At 38.0% G+C, this 19,252-nt stretch overlaps 1 protein-coding gene across 2 annotated transcripts; it reads left to right on the plus strand.

The window, feature by feature from the left end:
- The first annotated feature begins 52 nt into the window (after positions 1-52).
- st8sia3 (ST8 alpha-N-acetyl-neuraminide alpha-2,8-sialyltransferase 3) lies at positions 53-18,872 on the plus strand. Of its 2 annotated transcripts, XM_023294406.3 has the most exons (5): positions 53-784; positions 6,474-6,503; positions 9,280-9,399; positions 11,979-12,536; positions 15,612-18,872. In XM_023294406.3, the coding sequence occupies exons 1-5, from the start codon at positions 531-533 to the stop codon at positions 15,892-15,894; spliced, it is 1,245 nt and encodes a 414-aa protein (XP_023150174.2). In that variant the 5' UTR covers positions 53-530; the 3' UTR covers positions 15,895-18,872. The 2 variants fall into 2 exon arrangements, with proteins under 2 accessions (XP_023150174.2, XP_023150175.2); XM_023294407.3 differs by lacking the exon at positions 6,474-6,503.
- The last annotated feature ends 380 nt before the right edge of the window (positions 18,873-19,252 follow it).

The raw sequence follows: 19,252 nt of genomic DNA on the forward strand, positions 1-19,252 counted from the left end.
TTCCTGCAGGTATTTCCCTCTCTCTCCATCAGGTCGCACAGCTCCGCCTCGGATGCTGCTACTGCTGCTGTTTATCTGATTACCGGGTCTCCTTAAAGCGACACCGGCTTTAATTACCGACTGAGGAAGAGGAGGAGGATGCGGATGAAGAGCCGGAGCAGCATCCATCTCCTCCCCGCTCTGAACCCTGCATCTCCGCTTCCTTCCGCCGGGTTTAGAGGGGTAATATGACCCAGGAAAGCCTCCAGGACGTCCCTCCTCCCTCCTCCCCATCCACGGATCCACGATGCGTCACGCCGCTTCCTGCGTCTTTTCCTCCGCCGACGCCTCGCCGCCTCGCGTTAAGGGGATGAAACCTGCAGGAAAGTCTCCCCGGCAGCCTCTCGTCCTCCACGGCCTCCTTTAGAAGCGGCTCTGGAGCCTCTTCGCTCCCATGACTCCCTCCGTCAGATAGCCAGATCGCTCCCCCTCATGGACCCGTCTCTGCGCCTCCTCCCCGCCGCCTCTCCGCCCTCCTCCTCCCGCCGCTGATGCGCTGCGCCTGGGTGCTCGCCTTCTCCTCGTCCTGGCCGCTCGGTGAGCCTCTGGTCCGGGGGGGCGGCTGCCCGCAGCGGGGCAGGATGGTGCGGATCGCCAGCGCCCTGGGGCTCGTCATGTTCAGCGTGGCTCTGCTCATCCTGTCGCTCATCAGCTACGTGTCCATCAAGAGGGACTTCCTGTTCAGCACCCCCAGATACGGACCCAACGGGGGGCCCAGGATGTACATGTTCCACGCGGGGTTCCGGTGAGTCCAGGCCCGGCTGCAGACCTGCTGCAGCTCGGGGGGTGGGGGTTCATTTGTACCTCTGTCAGGTGTATTTGCGACCAGATGTGGCGTTCAGCATCTTATATCTCTGTCAGTGGCGTCACCATGGCAACCCTCTGTCAGTTTGTGGCCGTTTATCGAAGCAAACAGACCAGAAATCAGCTGATCAGAACGATGAAGGCCTCAAAGCTGCAGGAGGCCTCAGATGGACTGCAGTGTTTTCAACCTCCAGCACCTGGTCAGTCACTGCAGGAACAGATTTACTGGTTCTCCAGACCAGATTCTACCAAAAATGTTCATCATTTCATCGTTTATAGACCAAATAAGCAGAAATTTTCTGGTTTGGACTGCAGGTTCCTCACCTCCAATTAAGAGACATTAAAACGTTGCAGCAGAGAAATTATACTTTAAATCTTTGTACAAACCTTTGACCAGACAGACTACAGAAAACCCTGAACTATGTTTCATAACAAGATTTCACGTGGCAACTAGTGTTGACATTGAGGAAAGATTTTTGGCTTTATGGTGCACTTTTTTGGTAGATTGCGTGAAGAAACATGCCATTCTACCTTCATGAAATCTACTTCAGGAAACAACAACCTCCAGTTATCTAATATTGTGTTAAAGGACGACAAACAAGAAGAGCCTTTCTTCTTTTTATACAATATGAAGGAGGTATAGTCAGACCATTCTACAGTAAGCTCTACATGCTGTAGCTGCTACCATAAACTGTGGTTAATACCAATTTTAACATTATGTTGATGTTAAGGAAAGATTTTTGGTTTTATGATGTACTTTTTTGGTAGATCGGAACCTCTAGTCTCCTGCATGAAGATCAGTCTGACACACCGGATGCAGATTGCAGGTGTAAACATGCCACCTTTGTGTTTTCATTTCCGAAATCTATTTCAGGAAGAAACAACCTCCAATTATCAACCGACATGTTCACAATTTCAAGTATTTCTGAGGATTTGGATCGTGCACTAAGGCAGCCATGCTAGTTTTTGCTGGTAAATTAGCCGTTTTAATGTGCATGGAGAATCTCAGTTTATAGCCTCTTCTCATAACAGACGTTTGTTTTTAGCACCATTTGCTTCCCCTTGCAAGCATTAATCAGCCTTAACTTTTATGGCTGCTGCTAATATTACGCTATTCCTCACTTTGTTTACATCTAATTTGACTGCTGCTGTTAGGTAGGAAGTGAAGTTTATTAATTTAGCACCAAAGAATATCAACATAAACCCACAAAAAGCAGCAAAGAGAGAGAAACCTAAGACCAGAGCAACAGTACATCCAAGGGTAGAAAGATAAATAGTCGTATTAAAAGAAGTAAGAATGTTAATACTGACAGGAGTATTAGCATTCTATTAGATTTACAGTCTTTCTTATAAAAACACCATCAGAAAAAGGTCAAAACAGATGATTAGTGGCATTTTGACTGAAATCTTTCAGCAGAATTTACATTTTCTATCAGACTACCAGAGTAAACATACAGTAAAATCATCCGACATGTCAGTGCTGGTGAACACGCACCGGCTGTTTTAATAAGGAGGCAGCTTTGCCCTAAAAACTGATCTAAATGTGGTTCATATCGTTGTGTTTTTCAGCCAGTGTGAGTTTATATGAGCCTGAAGGAAAACAGAAAACAGGGCATCTGTCACTTAATCCCACAGCTGTGAACTAGATCAGATCATCTCCTCCGACTCTTCTTTAGTCACTTCAGTGCCAAGTGTGTTTATTCTCACGGAAAAGAGTTTTTGTTGAAGATTTAACTCAAAATTGCTAACAGAAATACAAATTTTTACAGTTTCAGTCGAGTGTGTAGATGCTTCCACCTACTCACAGTCATAACAACTCTGGAAACGTGTGAAACAAAGACATCAGAGGGGTTTTTATTTAGTAATGTTACATAATATTACATAACACACTGAGATTACACCTGAAATCGCACCTGTTCTGTATCCTGGTTCCAGGTTTTATGCTAATTCTAAGCTAGTTTTTAGTCTGCAATGCTATAAAAGAGGCTAAATTAACTTAATTCCATTGATGTTCAGGCTTGTTTCTAATGTGAGCAGAAAATACTGATTCAAAAATCATGAAGAATGACTTTATATAAAGATGGAAAAACCCTCCATAACGTCACCCAAAGGTTCCCCGAGTCACTGTTTTGAAGCTCAGTGTTTTTTTTAGAATCAGAAATACTTTGAGGAACGCTGAGATAATTAAGGAACCCTGTTTACTCGGGGTGTTCCTGAAGGAACCTTTAACAGCTTAAATTAGAGATCAGGTTGGTGGAGGAACCTCATAATAATCAAAAGATGGTTCCTCCACCTCAGCTTAACTGACTTAACTTACATCTGCATCTGCATTGTTTATTTCATTTGTTGTAACAATTGTATCTAGCAAAACATAATAGTTAGCTAAAAATAATAATTAATTAGCTAAATGCAGTAAACCGTTAACTAAATGTCATGAATAGCAAATAATAATGAATAGTTAGCTAAAGGGGATAAATAGATAGGTAAAAGTAATGAATAGATAGGTTAAAGTAATAAATAGTTGGCTAAAAGTAATAAAAAGTTGGCTAAACATAATAAATAGTTAGCTAAAAATGATAAACAGTTAGCCAAATGTCCTAAATAGCAAATAGTAATGAACATATAGCTAAAAGTAATAAATAGTTAGCTAAAAGAGATAAATAGATAGGTAAAAGATATAAATAGTTGGATAATGTATTTAATAGTTGGCTTAAATTAATAAAAAATCTAGCTAAACATAATAAACAGTTAGCTAAAAGTAATAAATAGAAATAAAGGTAATACGTAGTTGGATAAAAATAATAAATAGTTAGCTAAAAGAGATAAATAGTCGGCTAAAGTAATAAATAGTTAGCTAATGTATTTAAGAATTGGCTAAATGTAATAAATATCTAGCTAAACATAATAAATAGTGACTTAAAAGAGATCAACAGTTAGCTAAAAGTAGCAAATCGTTAGCCGAATGCATTTAATAGTTGGCCAAAAATTAGAAACAGCTAGCTAGATGTTATAAAAAGCAAATAGTAATAAATAGTTAAATACAGATTTTTAGCTAGTCACTTCGTTGAATATTTTTAATCTATATATTACTTTTAGCTGAAGCATTACTTTTAGTTAATTATCCATTTGTTCTCCTAATTAACTGTTTGTTACTTAAAGTGAATTTTTTTAATGTTAACTCACTGTTTATAATAATAATAATGTTAATAGAAATACTCATAATGTGTTTAAAATCAGTTACAATCTGCTGCAGGTTTTCCTTTAGGAACCCTTTTCAGCTTAATGGCAGTTCTAAGAGTGTGGTATGTAAAACTTTTTGCCTTAATAAAAAGTAAACAAGCGAGTTATATAAAAAAAATCACGATGCATATAATTAGCTATAAACACTAAAGCAATTTTCTATATCAGGCTGTAAACATGTTTATTTGTGCTGTAAAGATGGACATTTTTACAGGGAGGTCAATGGGGGATGACTCGATTTTAGAGGCAGCCTTTAGTGGACATTCGAGGAACTGCAGTTTTTGGCGCTTTGCTACATTCACACCTACAGCTAATTTAGAATCACCAATTAACCTGAAACATTTGTCTTTGCCAGGAGAATACCAAGAAGAACATGCAAACAACTGCATCATCATTTACCCACAAATACTGGTGCAGATGTTTCACACTCATTTAGAGGGATTAGGCTTTTTGAAGGCACTGTGAGGATTTTTTTCATGTGAAACATCTGTGCAGAGCTGCACAAAAAAACGGAACCAAACAGCAACGTAGAAGCAGGTGGCAGTTGTGTTGTAAAAAAATGGTTTCTTTTCTCTTTGCAAAGTCAAAATTAGTGCAGAAATTAACTATAATTGAACTGTACATAAACCACAAAACAACAAAAATGATGGATGGAAATGCTGAAAATGATGTAATTTATTTTTAAAGCATCTGAATTCGATGCTAAACGACCAGGTTTTAATGCAGCACAGCTCCTTCGGAGAACGTCGTTCTGTAAATGTGTTGGTTTGGTTCTGAAGCGCGATGCTACAATGGATGATGAGGGTTCTGGAGGCCGGCGGTCCGTCCTTGGCTGCTGTGATTTACAACTCCAGCACCACATTCATTTTGCCGCCGCCTGTAATCGTTTTCCTGGCTGCTGGCTGTCAGCGCAGGCCAAGGTTACGCTCCGGGTGAGTTAGATGTGGAGTAGGGCGGCATTTTGAACAGAAAGCGCCGTACGAGTCGACAAATCTATAGAAGGTTTCCTGCCGTGTTGTTGTAGAGCCGGAGGTTTGTTTGTTGGGACGGAAATTTGTGGTTCAGTTGTGTTTGTGGTGCAGGAAATGGACAGAAGCGTTGTTGGTCCATTGAATGATCTGCTTGGCCTTCAACACATGTTGAATGTTGGGTCATTGCTTCTGAAATCTTCAGATTTATAGAAAAGATTCTGCTCTGAAAATATTATTGCATACAATATGGATATTTATAAAGGTATTTGTGGAACTCCAGCTTCATATATCAAATATTTTTTAAAATTTGCTTGTCGACCCACTTTCAGCAGGTTTTTTCTTACATTTATATTTGAGTCTGTTTGATCAACAATATCTGAGGAACTATTAAAGATAAAAACCTGAAATTTTCTGTCTCAATTCTCATCATGTTATTGATTCAGAATCTGTAATATTGGACAAGTAGATCAAATTTCCTCTCAGTCTGTATAAATGTGCTATTGGACTCTAGTTATTCACGTAACCATGAATACCATCCGTTGCTGTTATTATTTTCTTGCTTACATTTGAAGAACCACTTTGAAACTCCACAAGTTTGTTCTACTTGTTTACAGTCTATCTACAAATAGTTTAGTTTTTGTGGTGCAACTTGTCAGACCTGCTCAATCCGTTATGAAAGTTCAACTGAAATAAATTTCCATTTTTGTGACAAAGTATTTCATATTTAAAGTATTCTATATGTTTAATTTTGTATTATTGTGACCTGCAGCTACATGCGGTTTAGAAAATATCACTAGTTGACTTCTGCATTAGCTCAAAGATGGAACTTTTCAGGTTGTTTTCCATATTTTAACCACTTGTCCAATATTACAGATCATTAAAGTCCAGCGTTTTGTTGTCCATCCACCCCAACCTCCTCCCTACACATTTCTGGCTTTAATTTCAACTCCCCAATAATCAGAGATCATTTGATCTATTTGTCCAACATTACAGATTCTGAATCAATGACATGATGAGAAGCAACACAGGAAATTTCAGGTTTTTATCTTTAATAGTTCCTCAGATGTTGTTGTTCAAACAGACTCAAATTTCAATGTGAGAAAGTTGATAAGACTGAAAATGCATCTATTGTTTATCATCAGGTCAATGGACTGAATCTGTCTTTTGTTGTGTTTAACTGTCGAAAACTGTTAAAGTTTGTCAGTGATTGTCATTTACCAGCAGCAGAGCTTCATAATATCAGAGTTTAATGTGTTTTATTGTGACACTAAACAGTAAGTACATGAAATGATCTTTATTCTCTGCATGCCGGGTGTTTATTGAGTCTTTTTTCTGTCATTTCAATGTCATTTTGAAGTCAGTTAAATGATGATGACCAGAATGAGTGAGTTGTTCTTGTTTGTGTTTCACCTCCTGCAGCGAGAGGCCTCCTCGCAAACCAGACCTGAGGTGAATACAGAGCGCTGACGTTTCTATTACAAATGCAACCATTCAATCTCTTCTTCCTGTCTATCTATCTATCTATCTATCTATCTATCTATCTATCTATCTATCTATCTATCTATCTATCTATCTATCTATCTATCTATCTATCTATCTATCTATCTATCTATCTATCTATCTATCTATCTATCTATCTAATTAATGACATTAGCAGCAGCTTCTGCTTCAGTTCTGTTTGGCCGAACTGAAACCTGCAGCCATCAAACTGTTTGTGTCACTAAAAAGACACACAGTTTATTCTAAAACCCTGAATTAACTGAAGCCCTTCAGTGTTGTGTTGAATCTGAAACAGCATGAAATACAAGAAATTCTAATTTATTTCCAAACTGCTTCGGGACAAATCGAAATGTATTAAATAACAGTGTAGTAACAGTAATTGTGAGTTACTTTAAACAACAGTTTGCTCTATTTCTTAACCCTGAATTATCAACAAATTAAAGCAAAGAACTCAAAATGATTCTCGATCTTTGGTATCTTATGTGAGCAAAACAGTAACTTGTGCAAGTAAAACACCTAAAAACCTCCAAAAACTCAATTTTTTAGATTCATCCGTGCAAATTGTGACCATTGTTTCATGCTGGATCTGATTCAGTGCTGCATTTCTATGACTGAGCCAGTGATGGTGGATCCTGCAACAACAAAACAACTCAGCTGGATGTCTGACTGCCATCAGATTTGGGTCAAACAGTATTTTTCCAGTTTTAGACTGACTGGACTCCGCTGAGGTGTAGTTTGCCGTGCAGGATGGTATAAATCTAATCTGCTTGGACTGTCCTGATGCTGTAAACTGCACCAACCTGCTTCTTCATGGAGGACAAAACTCTGAAAATACTGTTGGATCAGCTGCATTTGCCAGAAACCTTGACATTTTGATGTTCAGTCCGAGAATAAACAGAAAGTTTGATGAGTATACCAACTTTTTCCAAACTAAGATGGCAGTGGTTAAAAACTAGCTCCAAAGCTAACTTCTGCTTCAACCATATAACGTTTAATCTTGATACTTCTACTCAGCAATCAAGATAACTACAATGCAAATCCCAATTTTTGTTTTTGATAGAAGTAGACTAACATTTTTGTAGTCTTAAGTTGGACTAAACATATTGTGGTTGTTTACTTTCTTGTACGAACTGGAACTTGTTTGGATTAAACCCTGTTCTGACCTGTATAGAAAGTCATTCTATCAGCACGAGAAAAGCTCAAATACAATCAAAATGTCAAGTTTTCAATGTAAAAATCAAGCATATACAAAAATGTCCAGAGTATATTAACACCTGGTTCATGTCCTGCTAACTAAATATTGATCGTCATTAGAGGGAAATGGAAGTCAAGGCTTCTGCACTGCAAAAAAGTTCATCTTAACAAGTTTGTTGACTTCATTCTTCAAAATTTGGTCCAATTTACTGGTTTTATTGAATGTTTAATTAGTATCTTGGAGATGAAAGAGGCACATGAAACTGAATTTGGTATTTTACTCCACATAAATTCATTATAAGTAACTTGTTAAGTTGGACAGAATTGCTGCAAGTTTGGCCTTTTTTGCTCATTTTTTTCCACAGAATCCTGAAGAGATTTTTCCTCTGAAGACTGAACGACGTTGACATGCAGGAGAAAGACTGAAAGTCTGCGTTTACACTCAGATAATGGTGTAAATGAAACTGCAGCTGGTTTATTAAAGGAATTGAATGATATTTACAATATTTACTATGTAGCTGTTTAAACTGTTGCACATTTCAATAAGTTTCTTGAGGAAGCATTTTAGCTTTGAAGGAAAAAAGACAAAATACCAAGAACTGTTGTTTTTCTGCAAAGTCCAACAAAGTTCTGGTTTATCACAACTTATTATTAGTTATTAATTTTGAAAATTTTGGTCCATTTAAGAACCCCAAACAGATGCCCAAACAGGTTTTAAAGAACCCAACCAGTTATTTTAAAGACAAAATGAAGTTTAATGTTAAATTATTACCCAAACTTTGCATTGCAAACACTTTTAATTACAGTTTAGAGACGCTTTCATGGTTCATCTTTGATTTTTCACCATTACTGTAGTTGTATGTGCATAGTTTTGAAGATTTGAGGTGCTCGCACTTCTGATTTGATCTGAGATGTTTCTTCTTCAAGTAGAAATTCAGTAGAAGCTTCTACAAACCAAAGATGCACTTTTATACAGTAATAAAACAAAAAACCCTACAAATACAAAGACGTGAATGATTTGGTCTCAGATTTGGCATCAAATCTTCCTGTGCAACCTGAATTTTCTTTATGCAACAACATTTATCTAAAAGAATCTAGCTTTTTGATAATTTGGCTAAACCGTGAGCATGTTTACAAGCTGCTAAGGGTTTTTGCAACTCCTACAAACTCAGTTTTAAAGGTCTAGTGTGTCGGATTTATGAGATCCATTGGCAAAAGTAGAATCTAATATTCACAACAGTGTATAATCACGTGATATTAAGGGTTGTTGTTACCTTAGGATGAACCTTTTATCTGCCACATTGCACTGCCATGCTTCTACAGTAGCCCAGAATGGACAAACCAAACACTGGTTCACCCTTTTAGCAGCCATTGAGGTGCTTAGATGCATCTAAATCCCACATTGGTCCTTTTAAAGAGCTAAAATGCTTCTCAGATCATGTTGAAGTGCAACTGGACGAACCCAACTAATCCTAATTTTAGAAACACCGGTTCCACCTCCATGTTACCCACTATTCTGCCTCCTCTGTAGCTCACAGCTGGCCATGAAGTATCTGGATCCGGCCTTCACCCCCCTGACCAACGCCCTGAGCGAAGACCTGCAGAACTCGTCTAAATGGACCTATAACAGCACTGCATTCAGACAGCAGAAGTACGTTTTTACACTCATTCTACTTCCACTGTGGTTTCTGAAGCTCATGGAAGCTTTTTGGCAATCAAATGTAGCTGCATTCACATGGAGGCTGTAGAGTTTAGAGAAAAAACCTTTGTGAAAACCAGATGATTTCAGTGAATCTGAATCCAGTATCACAAGGGTTTAATGATGCTGGACTCTCTAAAGTTCCTTAATGGTCTATTTTAGGGTCAATTAACATGTAAAAATGTCTAAATAACTAAAGAATAAATCTAGAATTGAGATATTTTTTACAGTATGTATGAAAGTTTGAGTTGGCGCAATGTAATTAGCGGATTATTGTTAAAAAAACAAACAAAAAAACCTGCAGTTTTGACTCGGACTGGTCCAAGTTAAGCCTCAAGTCCAGTCATAACAAGCTTAGTGTTTTAGAGAAGTCGCATCTCCAGCCTTATCAAAGCAAGTCTGAAGGCAACACTCAAGTCAGTCGAGACAAGTCAAGTCTTGGTTCAAGTCAAGTGTAGTCCAATGTCTTTCATATCTCAAGTCAGAGAGTTTCAGGTTCTTGCGGAGAAACCCAGTTAAGTCCGAGTTCAAGTCCAGGCGTAAGTCTTGTCCAAGCAAGTCTCAAGGCAGTTGAGACAAATATAAATCTTTAGTCATGTTAAAACTTGTGTCAAGTCAGATTTGTCCAAACATATCTCAAATCAAATGTCAAATTTTGGACGACATCTCCAAGTCAGGCTCAAGGTGGTTTTAAAGTCCAAGTCAAGTTTGATCAGAATAAATACGTCCAAATCAGATCTCAAGTCTTGTTTAAGTCTGCCTTAAGGTGAACCTCAAATCTGAATCTTAGTATTGCCAAAGACGATGTAGAATCAAGTCTCAAGTCAGTCCAGACAAGTCCAACTAAAGTCCAAGTCAATTTCAAGGCAGCTGAGAAAAATTCAAGTCTTAAGTCTTGTCATATCTGGTTTCAAGTTGTGTCAGTCAGTCAGACTTGTCCAAACAAGTCTCAAATCAAGTGTCAGATTGTTGAAGACATGTGCAAGTCAATCTTAGAGCCGTTTTAATGTCTAAGTCAAAGTTTGTCAAGTCAAAATCAAATCTCCAGTCTTGTCAAAGCAAATCTCAGGTCAATCTCCAGCTCTTGAAGACAGGTCCAAGTCTGTTTGGAGGCAGCAGAGACAAATTCAAGACTGATATTACTTCAAAACTTTTATCAAGAAGTGTCAATCAATCGATCTTGTAGAAACAAGTCCTAAATCAATTAAGAACATCTTTAAGTCGAGCCTGAAATCTGAATTTTAATGTTTGCCAAAGAGCGTCTTAAGTCAAGTCTTGAGTCAGTCCAGACTAGTCCAAATAAAGTCTCAGGTAGTTAAGAACCAGCCCAAGTCAGGGCATTTATAAGTCTTTGTAAGTAAGTTCATGTCAGTTAAAAGTCTTTTTCACTATTCTATTAGCATTTTTGCTTTTTATTGTGCCATAATTTCATGTTATTGCTATAAAACTTCAAGGTAAGTCTAATAAAGAAAGTCAGAACTCCCAAGTTTACCTCTATTTGGACTAACAGTGTCCATTTACAGTAGCAGCAGTGTTGCTAAATGAAATAGAAAATTCTGCTTCAAGAGATCACATTCAAAAAAACACATTTGTGAATTGAAATGCGGATTTTAATATCACGAAATGCGGTTCAATCAGAGTTAAAGGGGCCGATGGGTGAAGCAACAAAACAGCAATGATACAAGATTTCATCAACAATCTGCTGCTACGATGTCCACAAACACTAATCTGGACACTAATCAGGTCTGATGCAGATTGAGGATTAACCTCTGCAAACACTGTCATTAGAATCAGTGTCGGACTAAAGAGGTTTAAACAGAATGAGGGAATAAACTGGTTTTATCGTGTTCAAGCCTTATTAGATCTTTTCTGTTTTAACCCTTCATCTGCTTTTCCCTCTAATCCACCATTTCATTACTTCATTTCTATTTCTATTGTCATATCCATGAAATATAAGTTATTCGGTAGAAAAGTTCCTAATTTTTAATAAATTTTAAAGATTAGAACTTTTATTTAAAGACATGTGGAAAAGCCAAGGTGTTGTTATATACATCTAAATATGAAGAATCCATTCGAAATGTTTCCAGAAGTAGTTTTCCTCATGTTTAGGAGTGCAGGAGTTGGACATATTTACACCAAAGTCTTGTAGGGTTTGCAGTATATACTGAAAAGTTTAATTTAATATTCATAGTAGCGCATAATCACCTTAGAATGAACCTTTTATCTACTTTGTCCACTATGTTTCTGACTGTTCATATTTATTTTATAATGTTCAAAGCAACTAAATGTTTTTGCAGTTCCTAGAAACCCAGTTTTAAAGGTCTAGTATGTTGAGTTTAGGCAGATCTATGGCAAAAGAGTATAATCACCTGATACTAAAGAATAAGACTTGTCTGTAGGGTACAGTCCAATGCCTACAGGAGGTTTTGGTGTTATTGCGTCCAGCCAGTGAAGATTTCCCGATGTTTAGGAATGAGATTACACAGTAAAGATGCAGTAATGAATAAAAAAATGTCTTTTTCGCCCTACAGGAAAGAGATCTCCCAGTACATCGACATACCCCACAACTTCACGCTGACCCGAGACTCGGTCAGGATCGGACAGCTGATGCACTACGACTACTCAAGCCACAAGTACGTCTTCTCCATCGGCGAGAACTTCCGCTCGCTGCTGCCGGACGTGTCGCCGATCCTCAACAAGCACTACAACGTATGCGCCGTCGTCGGAAACAGCGGCATCCTCACTGGGTCGCGGTGTGGCCCTCAAATCGAGAAGTTCGATTTCGTGTTCCGCTGCAACTTCGCGCCGACCGAGATCTTCAAGAAGGACGTCGGACGTCGCACCAACATGACCACCTTCAACCCCAGCATCCTGGAGAAATACTACAACAACTTACTGACCGTGCAGGACAGGAACAACTTCTTCTTGAGTCTGAAGAAGCTGGACGGCGCCATCCTGTGGATCCCGGCGTTCTTCTTCCACACGTCGGCCACGGTGACAAGGACGCTGGTGGATTTCTTTGTGGAGCATCGAGGACAGCTGAAGGTGCAGCTAGCGTGGCCTGGAAACATCATGCAGTACATCAACAAGTAAGACAAACTAGAATATTGAAATGTATCCACATTATTTTGACATAATCTGCTGCATTAACAATAAGAAGCAGATGTAGACTGGATGGAGGATCATACGACACTCAAGATGTTTCGGGATGATAAAAAATGCACTCAATTCGATTGTTTTACCCCCAAAAGGACCAATAATCAGTGCAGATTACTCCCTTACCAATGGACCAGTAGTAACCTGCTACTCAGTAGGCCTTTATCACCTCATTTATTGGAGGTATAGCCACAATTTAGCACCTACATTGTGGGGAAAAAAAAGCCAAAATAGTGGATGGAAATGGCAAACAGTTGGTGTTTAGGCACCAAAAATACTTGGTTGGGTCTAGAAAAGGGTTTAAATGCACCTTTAACTTATTACAAAGCTCCATTTTTACAGATTTTACATGCATTTAATCACCACAAGGGGATGCCTACATTATCGGGATCGGTTTTTGTTTCCTGAAAGGTTGAGGAGATCCCTACATGTCTATACATATGGAAATGATCTGTGCTAATTTGATGTCCAAATGTGGCTGATAAATCCAATGACGGGACTAAAACCAATGACACTTCGGTTTTTTACAGAATTCTTGGTGGCCTACAAGTTTAACTTAATCTCTAAACAAGGTCTTTACTCCAGCAGTACAGTTTGGTATTTTGGAACTATATTCTTATTTGGCATTTGGTGCTGTGGCCCTACAGTGTAGGTGACTGATGTGTTTTAATAGTTTTGGACAACAATGGAGCGTTATGGCACACAGGAATGAAATACAGTATATCTGGCTTTGGATACATGAAGTTACAAATTTCATTTTACCTTTTGGGCTTCACGGAATTTGCTTTTGCCAAATGGTTTATTCCGTCCTTCTGTTCAACCGTCTCTGATTTGCTTGAAGCTTTTGAAACTATGGATATTTAAAATGGTGTGTATTATTTTTAGACTGATATGTCAAACACTTTGCAGGATAATTTACTTTAAAAATTGCCAGTCAACCCACTAGTCGACTTCTGCATTATCCTTTTTTTGTTAATGAGGTCAAAGATGGGACTTTTCATGAAGACTCAAGTATTTCAACTAGCCCGTAATAAGAGAGGTCAATGAGAGCGCAGATTCCTATTTCCTGCCTTTGTGCTTGAATGAAAATGCTGATTCATGTTTTCAAGTCTTAAATAAACTGAATTCTTAATATAAACATAAAACTTAAACTCCTTTGCTACAAATAAAAGTTGGAAAACAAACTAAAATGTGTTTTTTGTCTTAAATGTAGGTCGCACGTCAAAATTTGAGGCTTTTTGAACAACAATATCTCAGGAATGCCATTGATTAGTAATATTCTACGTGTTTAGTTTTGTTCTATTATGACCTGCAGCTGCTTATGGTTCAGAAAATATCACGAGCTGACTTCTGGATTATTGATTTTGTATTAATTTGATGGGATTTTTTTGTGACGGCAATGTTTTGTTGACCCATCCATCCACCCCAACCTTCTCCCTACACATTTTTAGCTTTAATTTCAACTACCCAATAATCAGAGATTATTTGCCGTACTTGTCCGATATTACAGATTCTGAATCAATAACATAATGAGAAATAACAGTGAAAATGTCAGGTTTTTATCTAATTCCTTGGATATTCTTGTTAAAAACAGACTCAAATTTCAATGTGAGAAAAAATGCTGGAAGTGGGTCAACGGGCAGTTTTTAAAAAAAATATCTGAGAAAGTATTTGATATTTTAAGCTAATATTTCACATACGTCCTTAGAAATATCCATATTTTATGCTATAAAGATGAATTAGAGATGGTTGAGCAGAAATTGAGATGGGATAAAGCATGTGTATTTGAAGGAGATGTGATTTTGTTCTGGATTTTGCAGCATCTCTTCACCTGGTGAAGGTCTTCAGCTCTGGTTCTTTATAATTATAGGTTTCTTTGTGCAGCATGTGTCCATCTGTTTGTCTTTCTATGTTTTAAAAGCCCCCCATGTATCTGTGTCCTGCTTGCAATCAGTTGTGGAAACTGACTAACATGTTTGTATTGTCCTGAGCTGTTGGTCTATATGTGAAAGAGGAGATTTAGGTTCCAAAGCCGGATTACAGGAAGCAGCTATTTAGTGGAAGGTATGGCACAAGGCTGTAACAGTGGAGAGGGATTTAGGGCTGCTGCTTAGTGTTGTACAGTAGCCTAATCTTTACCAGTCCCATTAAATCTACCTGCTCAGGAAGAATTAGCACTTTTTAAGCAGCTCAGTCGGCTTTCAGCACCTCGAGGACTCTTGGAGATGCCTTTGTTGGAGCCGGTTTGGAGAGTTTTTAGAGCAGGACGGAGTGAAGAAAGCATCAGCAGTGGCCAGATTACAGGTTTTCTTTAATATTTGACCCCCTGAAGTCACTGCTTTCAACAGCTTATTCATAGACTTTTGGTGTATAATGAATGGAAACGGCAAACAGAACAGCGAATTCTGGTTTCTATATAAAAAAAAGTGTATGGATATCAAATTAATTCTTTATTAGTTACACATTATTGCACATTACTGTGCAAATAATATGGCATTTTATTCCTGTGTGTTTATATTTACTAGTTTAAATGTAATAAAGGGGAACATCTACTTAAAGTGGAATCATTGAAACACAGGAATCTTCTAGATTTGTTAAAGGTCTTCTGGAAATAAGACAAAATCTGATAGGTCAAAAATATACATACAGCAATGCTAATATTTGGTTAAATGTCCCTTGGCTGTTTTCACCTCCACTAGTTGCTTTTGGTAGCTGTCCACAAGCTTCTGGTTGTAGGTTTACCTGAAGAGTACAGATGTTCTCCTCCTTCTGTATTATTCCAATTCACTTCACAGCCCCAGAGTATGATACTGCCACCACCATGTATTGCTGTATGTATATTTTTAACCCAGCATATGACCGCCTTAGGTAGGTAGGCTGGTCATTTGCATTGACTGGTTGGGGGGAGGGTAAAGGGGCAACATTTATGAGTTCCATCTCTATTTAAGAAAAAAAATAACCATTTTGGTTCTTCTTAATTTGACATTCTTTTCATTTACACTCCACAGCTACTGGAAAACCAAGCAGCTGTCGCCGAAGCGTCTGAGCACCGGCATCCTGATGTACACCTTGGCGTCCTCCATGTGCGACCAGATCCACCTGTACGGCTTCTGGCCCTTCGGCTGGGACCCCAACACTGGCAAGGAGCTGCCCTACCACTACTATGACAAGAAGGGCACCAAGTTCACCACCAAATGGCAGGAATCCCACCAGCTGCCCGCCGAGTTCAAGCTTCTCTACAAGATGCACATGGAGGGTCTGCTAAAGCTCAGCCTGTCGCATTGTGCTTAGGGCTAAAACTGCAGCAGTGCTTCTTCAAGCTGCTCTCCAGCACTTCCACAAGCCTGAATCACAAAAAGGACGAGACAAGACTCAAGCGGTTTTGTGGAACTCTTGGCTAAAAAGGCTGAGTTGGAGGAAACTGATTTCTGCAACAGCTCAAGAAACTACGAGTATATTTATTTTCTACTGCTCAACAAAGGTGGATTTCCAGGTGACAAACAGCTACAAATCAACAGACTGACTGTTTAACCCTATGAGACCATCATTAGGATTAAAAAAGGTAGATCCTTCCATCTTTTTATTTCAGTTTCACCGCTGTTTCTGCAACACATCATGTAGGCTGATCAGAGACGCAGGAATCCTGTTCTTGGTAGGTAAAGTTTTGGAGAGAGTTGTCATTTTGTGGTTTGTATTGATGTTTGGAAAACATCCAACATCTACTAATCAAACTGGACTTCCAAGGTTGTATTTCATTTTTTTCCACACCAACGCAGGTCTTTGTGTTCTTTCAGATGTGCTGTTTTCAGTCTGGATGCCTTGAAAAGTGAACGAAACATGGGTAGAGTTGATGATTGTCCCCATAAACAACCCCATTTTTCCAACTCAGCAGCTCCACAATGTCCATTTGGGTTATTCCACCTCAAACCATCAGGTTCTTTCTGCTCGGTCGTCTTGGATTTGCTCAAATCTTGGTGGATCCATTCAGACTTGAGCTTGTAGTGAGGGTGAAATTGAAACTAGCCGTAGATTAGTTACAGGTTGACAATCTGAATCTGTTAGCCGTCTCTTTTTCATATCCAGAGCAGCATATCGTCCACCTGATGAATGTAAGTCGGATCTACGGTTTCCTTTCAGCTGCTAAATGTTCCACTTCTTCACTAGCTAGTTGATGCTTTTATCTGCCGTCTGAAAGACAACGAACAAGTGGTTGCCGCTGGAAATAAGGTTTATAAGAGTGGTGCAACAAAAGAAAGTAAAACGTCTGTAGAGTTGAAAAGTTAGATGATAATTCCCTATGGGTTTATCACGAAAAATAACCCCTTTTCCATGAGAGAGAGTATTTTATTAGTTTTAATGTGACTGCAATGTGAAAACAACAAAAAACAGCTACATATGAAAAGAAAGAAACTAAAACTAAGACTGAAAATAGTCTTTAGTCCAACTTTTCAGGTCTCTAACGTCAGTAGAATTTGATATGTGGAACATTTGGAGAGACACAGTCCTAGTTTTTAGGTATTTTAACTCTACTGCTGCTTCAGACTCACAAATCTGAGGCTATTTGACATCTTTAGCTGCTTCTTACTGCCCTTCGACTAATTTGGTAGTTCACCACAGTAACAACCAGCATAAAAATAGTGTTAGAGCTTAAAACCGAGCCTTTTGTTTCCACAAGACATCTTGAACAGAAATGTCAAAGAATGCTTGATAAAGATCAAATCTGACAAATCTAGAGTTGCTGCATCAATCAGAAAGTCAGCAGAGACACCATGAATGGAAGTTTTAGGGTGTAGTTTAGGATCTGTGAAGGTTGTGCTTGAAGTTTTTTGAATAAATTACGTCTAAACTCTTAATTTGTCCAACCCTACTTTATGAGGACTGCTGGTTGTCTAAAGACTAAGATTCAGCCAGAATGCTGCCATTTCTGTTGTCTATGTTGTAATTTATTCCACTTTTGTGTGTTTTAACCGAAGAACTGGGAGGAAGATATAAGCTAACGTTAGCTTTGATGACACAAGTCAGGAAATTCTCCATTTTTTTGTTGATTTAGGTTTTCATCAATACAAGAACTATTCTCTGCTGTTTCACGTCTTCGTATTAGGTGCTAATTTAAAAAATGTTGAGGTTAACTATAAAAATTCAAATTTAGTGTTGAAATGAACCCAAACTAATAACTGCAGATTGTTGCTGCTGGATTATAAATATACCGTGATGACATGTGGACTGAATGGATCGAATTTAACCCTCTGAACCCCAAAAATGTTTTAAAAAATCACCAAAATTACACCATTTATCGGAAACTGTAAAAACACAAATATTTATCAGATTTTCAGCTTTTTTAAGGCCCTTGATCTCATCATGTGTCACATTTGGTTCTATAATGAAAATTAAACCAAATCTTTACATCAAAAATGTAGATTTGTGATTATTCTCGTTTAATTTCTCTTTTAAAAAAATCACCAAAAATAATCGGTTTGCACAAAGAAGATTCTGTGAAAAACCAAAAATTTTGTGAATTTTAGTGCAACCATGAAGCCTTTAATGACTCAGCTGTGACTTGAAGTGATGTGACAAAAAATATGTAGGATGAACTGCAGGCTGTGTATACACAAAGCAGCCAGTAGATAAGTATGGAAACTAATTAAACATGTAATTTTTTAATTTACATTTTTTTCCCAGTAATGATAACACATGTAGGTAAAATATTGTACATGGTGATTCCAGATTTTCACAATTTTAATAGAATAAACAATCAAATAATTCTACTTTTTCTGCTTTTAACAATCTATGGCAGTAAACACGTTGCTCTATGATCTTCCTAGAACACTTTTAGCATTAATTCGGCCTCATATCATCACACCGCCACCTCCGTGCTTCACTGTCAGGACTATCCATTCACTGTAGCAGTCCTGGTCCAGTTTGGTGTGGAAAAACATGACAGAAACAAAAACAAGAATAGTTTGGGGGTTCAGAGGGTTAAAACTCATAAAATGAAACGAGACGTACTCAACAGTGTTTGCTTAGTTGTAGGTTAAATCAATGAGAAACATTACATTTATCTATGTTTATCAGAAAATTTGAATTTTAACATGTTCCTTGTTTTTAAAAAATGGTACACCAGCAAACAAAAAGGATGTTAATGTCAAGTTCTAATTCCCACTTTATTGCCCTGTTAATGGGAAAGGTGAGATAAACCATATTAAAATAAGAAAACAGCCATTAATCCCAGTTGTTAGACATTTTATATGTATATATATATATATATATATATATATATATATATATATATATATATATATATATATATATATATATATATATATATATAGTATTATATCCTCTAGCAGCCGCTCTAGTCACTGTTAAGAATGTATTGAAGGATTTGGGGTAAAGTGAACTCCAGATTTTCTGCTAATTTATTAGAAAAGTCCACCTTGTAGGTTTGGTGGAAGAGTTTTGGCCCTCTTGGCCTTCCATAGTTGTATGCATCCGTATACTCAGGTTTTTGTGAATGAGTACAATAGTACTTGTATTGTCTTCTGTGTGTGTTTTACTGTGGTTTCCGTGTATCTTAACGGTTTTTCGCTGCTTCCGTGTACGTTGATGTTTTGCAGATCCATGTTGTCATTCGTTCTTTGTAGTTAATTAG

The sequence above is a fragment of the Amphiprion ocellaris genome, chromosome 17, assembly GCF_022539595.1.
Source record: "Amphiprion ocellaris isolate individual 3 ecotype Okinawa chromosome 17, ASM2253959v1, whole genome shotgun sequence".
NCBI lineage: Eukaryota > Metazoa > Chordata > Actinopteri > Pomacentridae > Amphiprion > Amphiprion ocellaris.

Bases quoted from the DNA above. Each gene is read 5' to 3' on its own strand.
- st8sia3 (XM_023294406.3), top strand. From the start codon at position 531: ATGCGCTGCGCCTGGGTGCTCGCCTTCTCCTCGTCCTGGCCGCTCGGT. The intron at 785-6,473 runs GTGAGTCCAGGC...CACCTCCTGCAG, and splicing joins ATGTTCCACGCGGGGTTCCG to CGAGAGGCCTCCTCGCAAAC. The intron at 12,537-15,611 runs GTAAGACAAACT...TACACTCCACAG, and splicing joins ATCATGCAGTACATCAACAA to CTACTGGAAAACCAAGCAGC.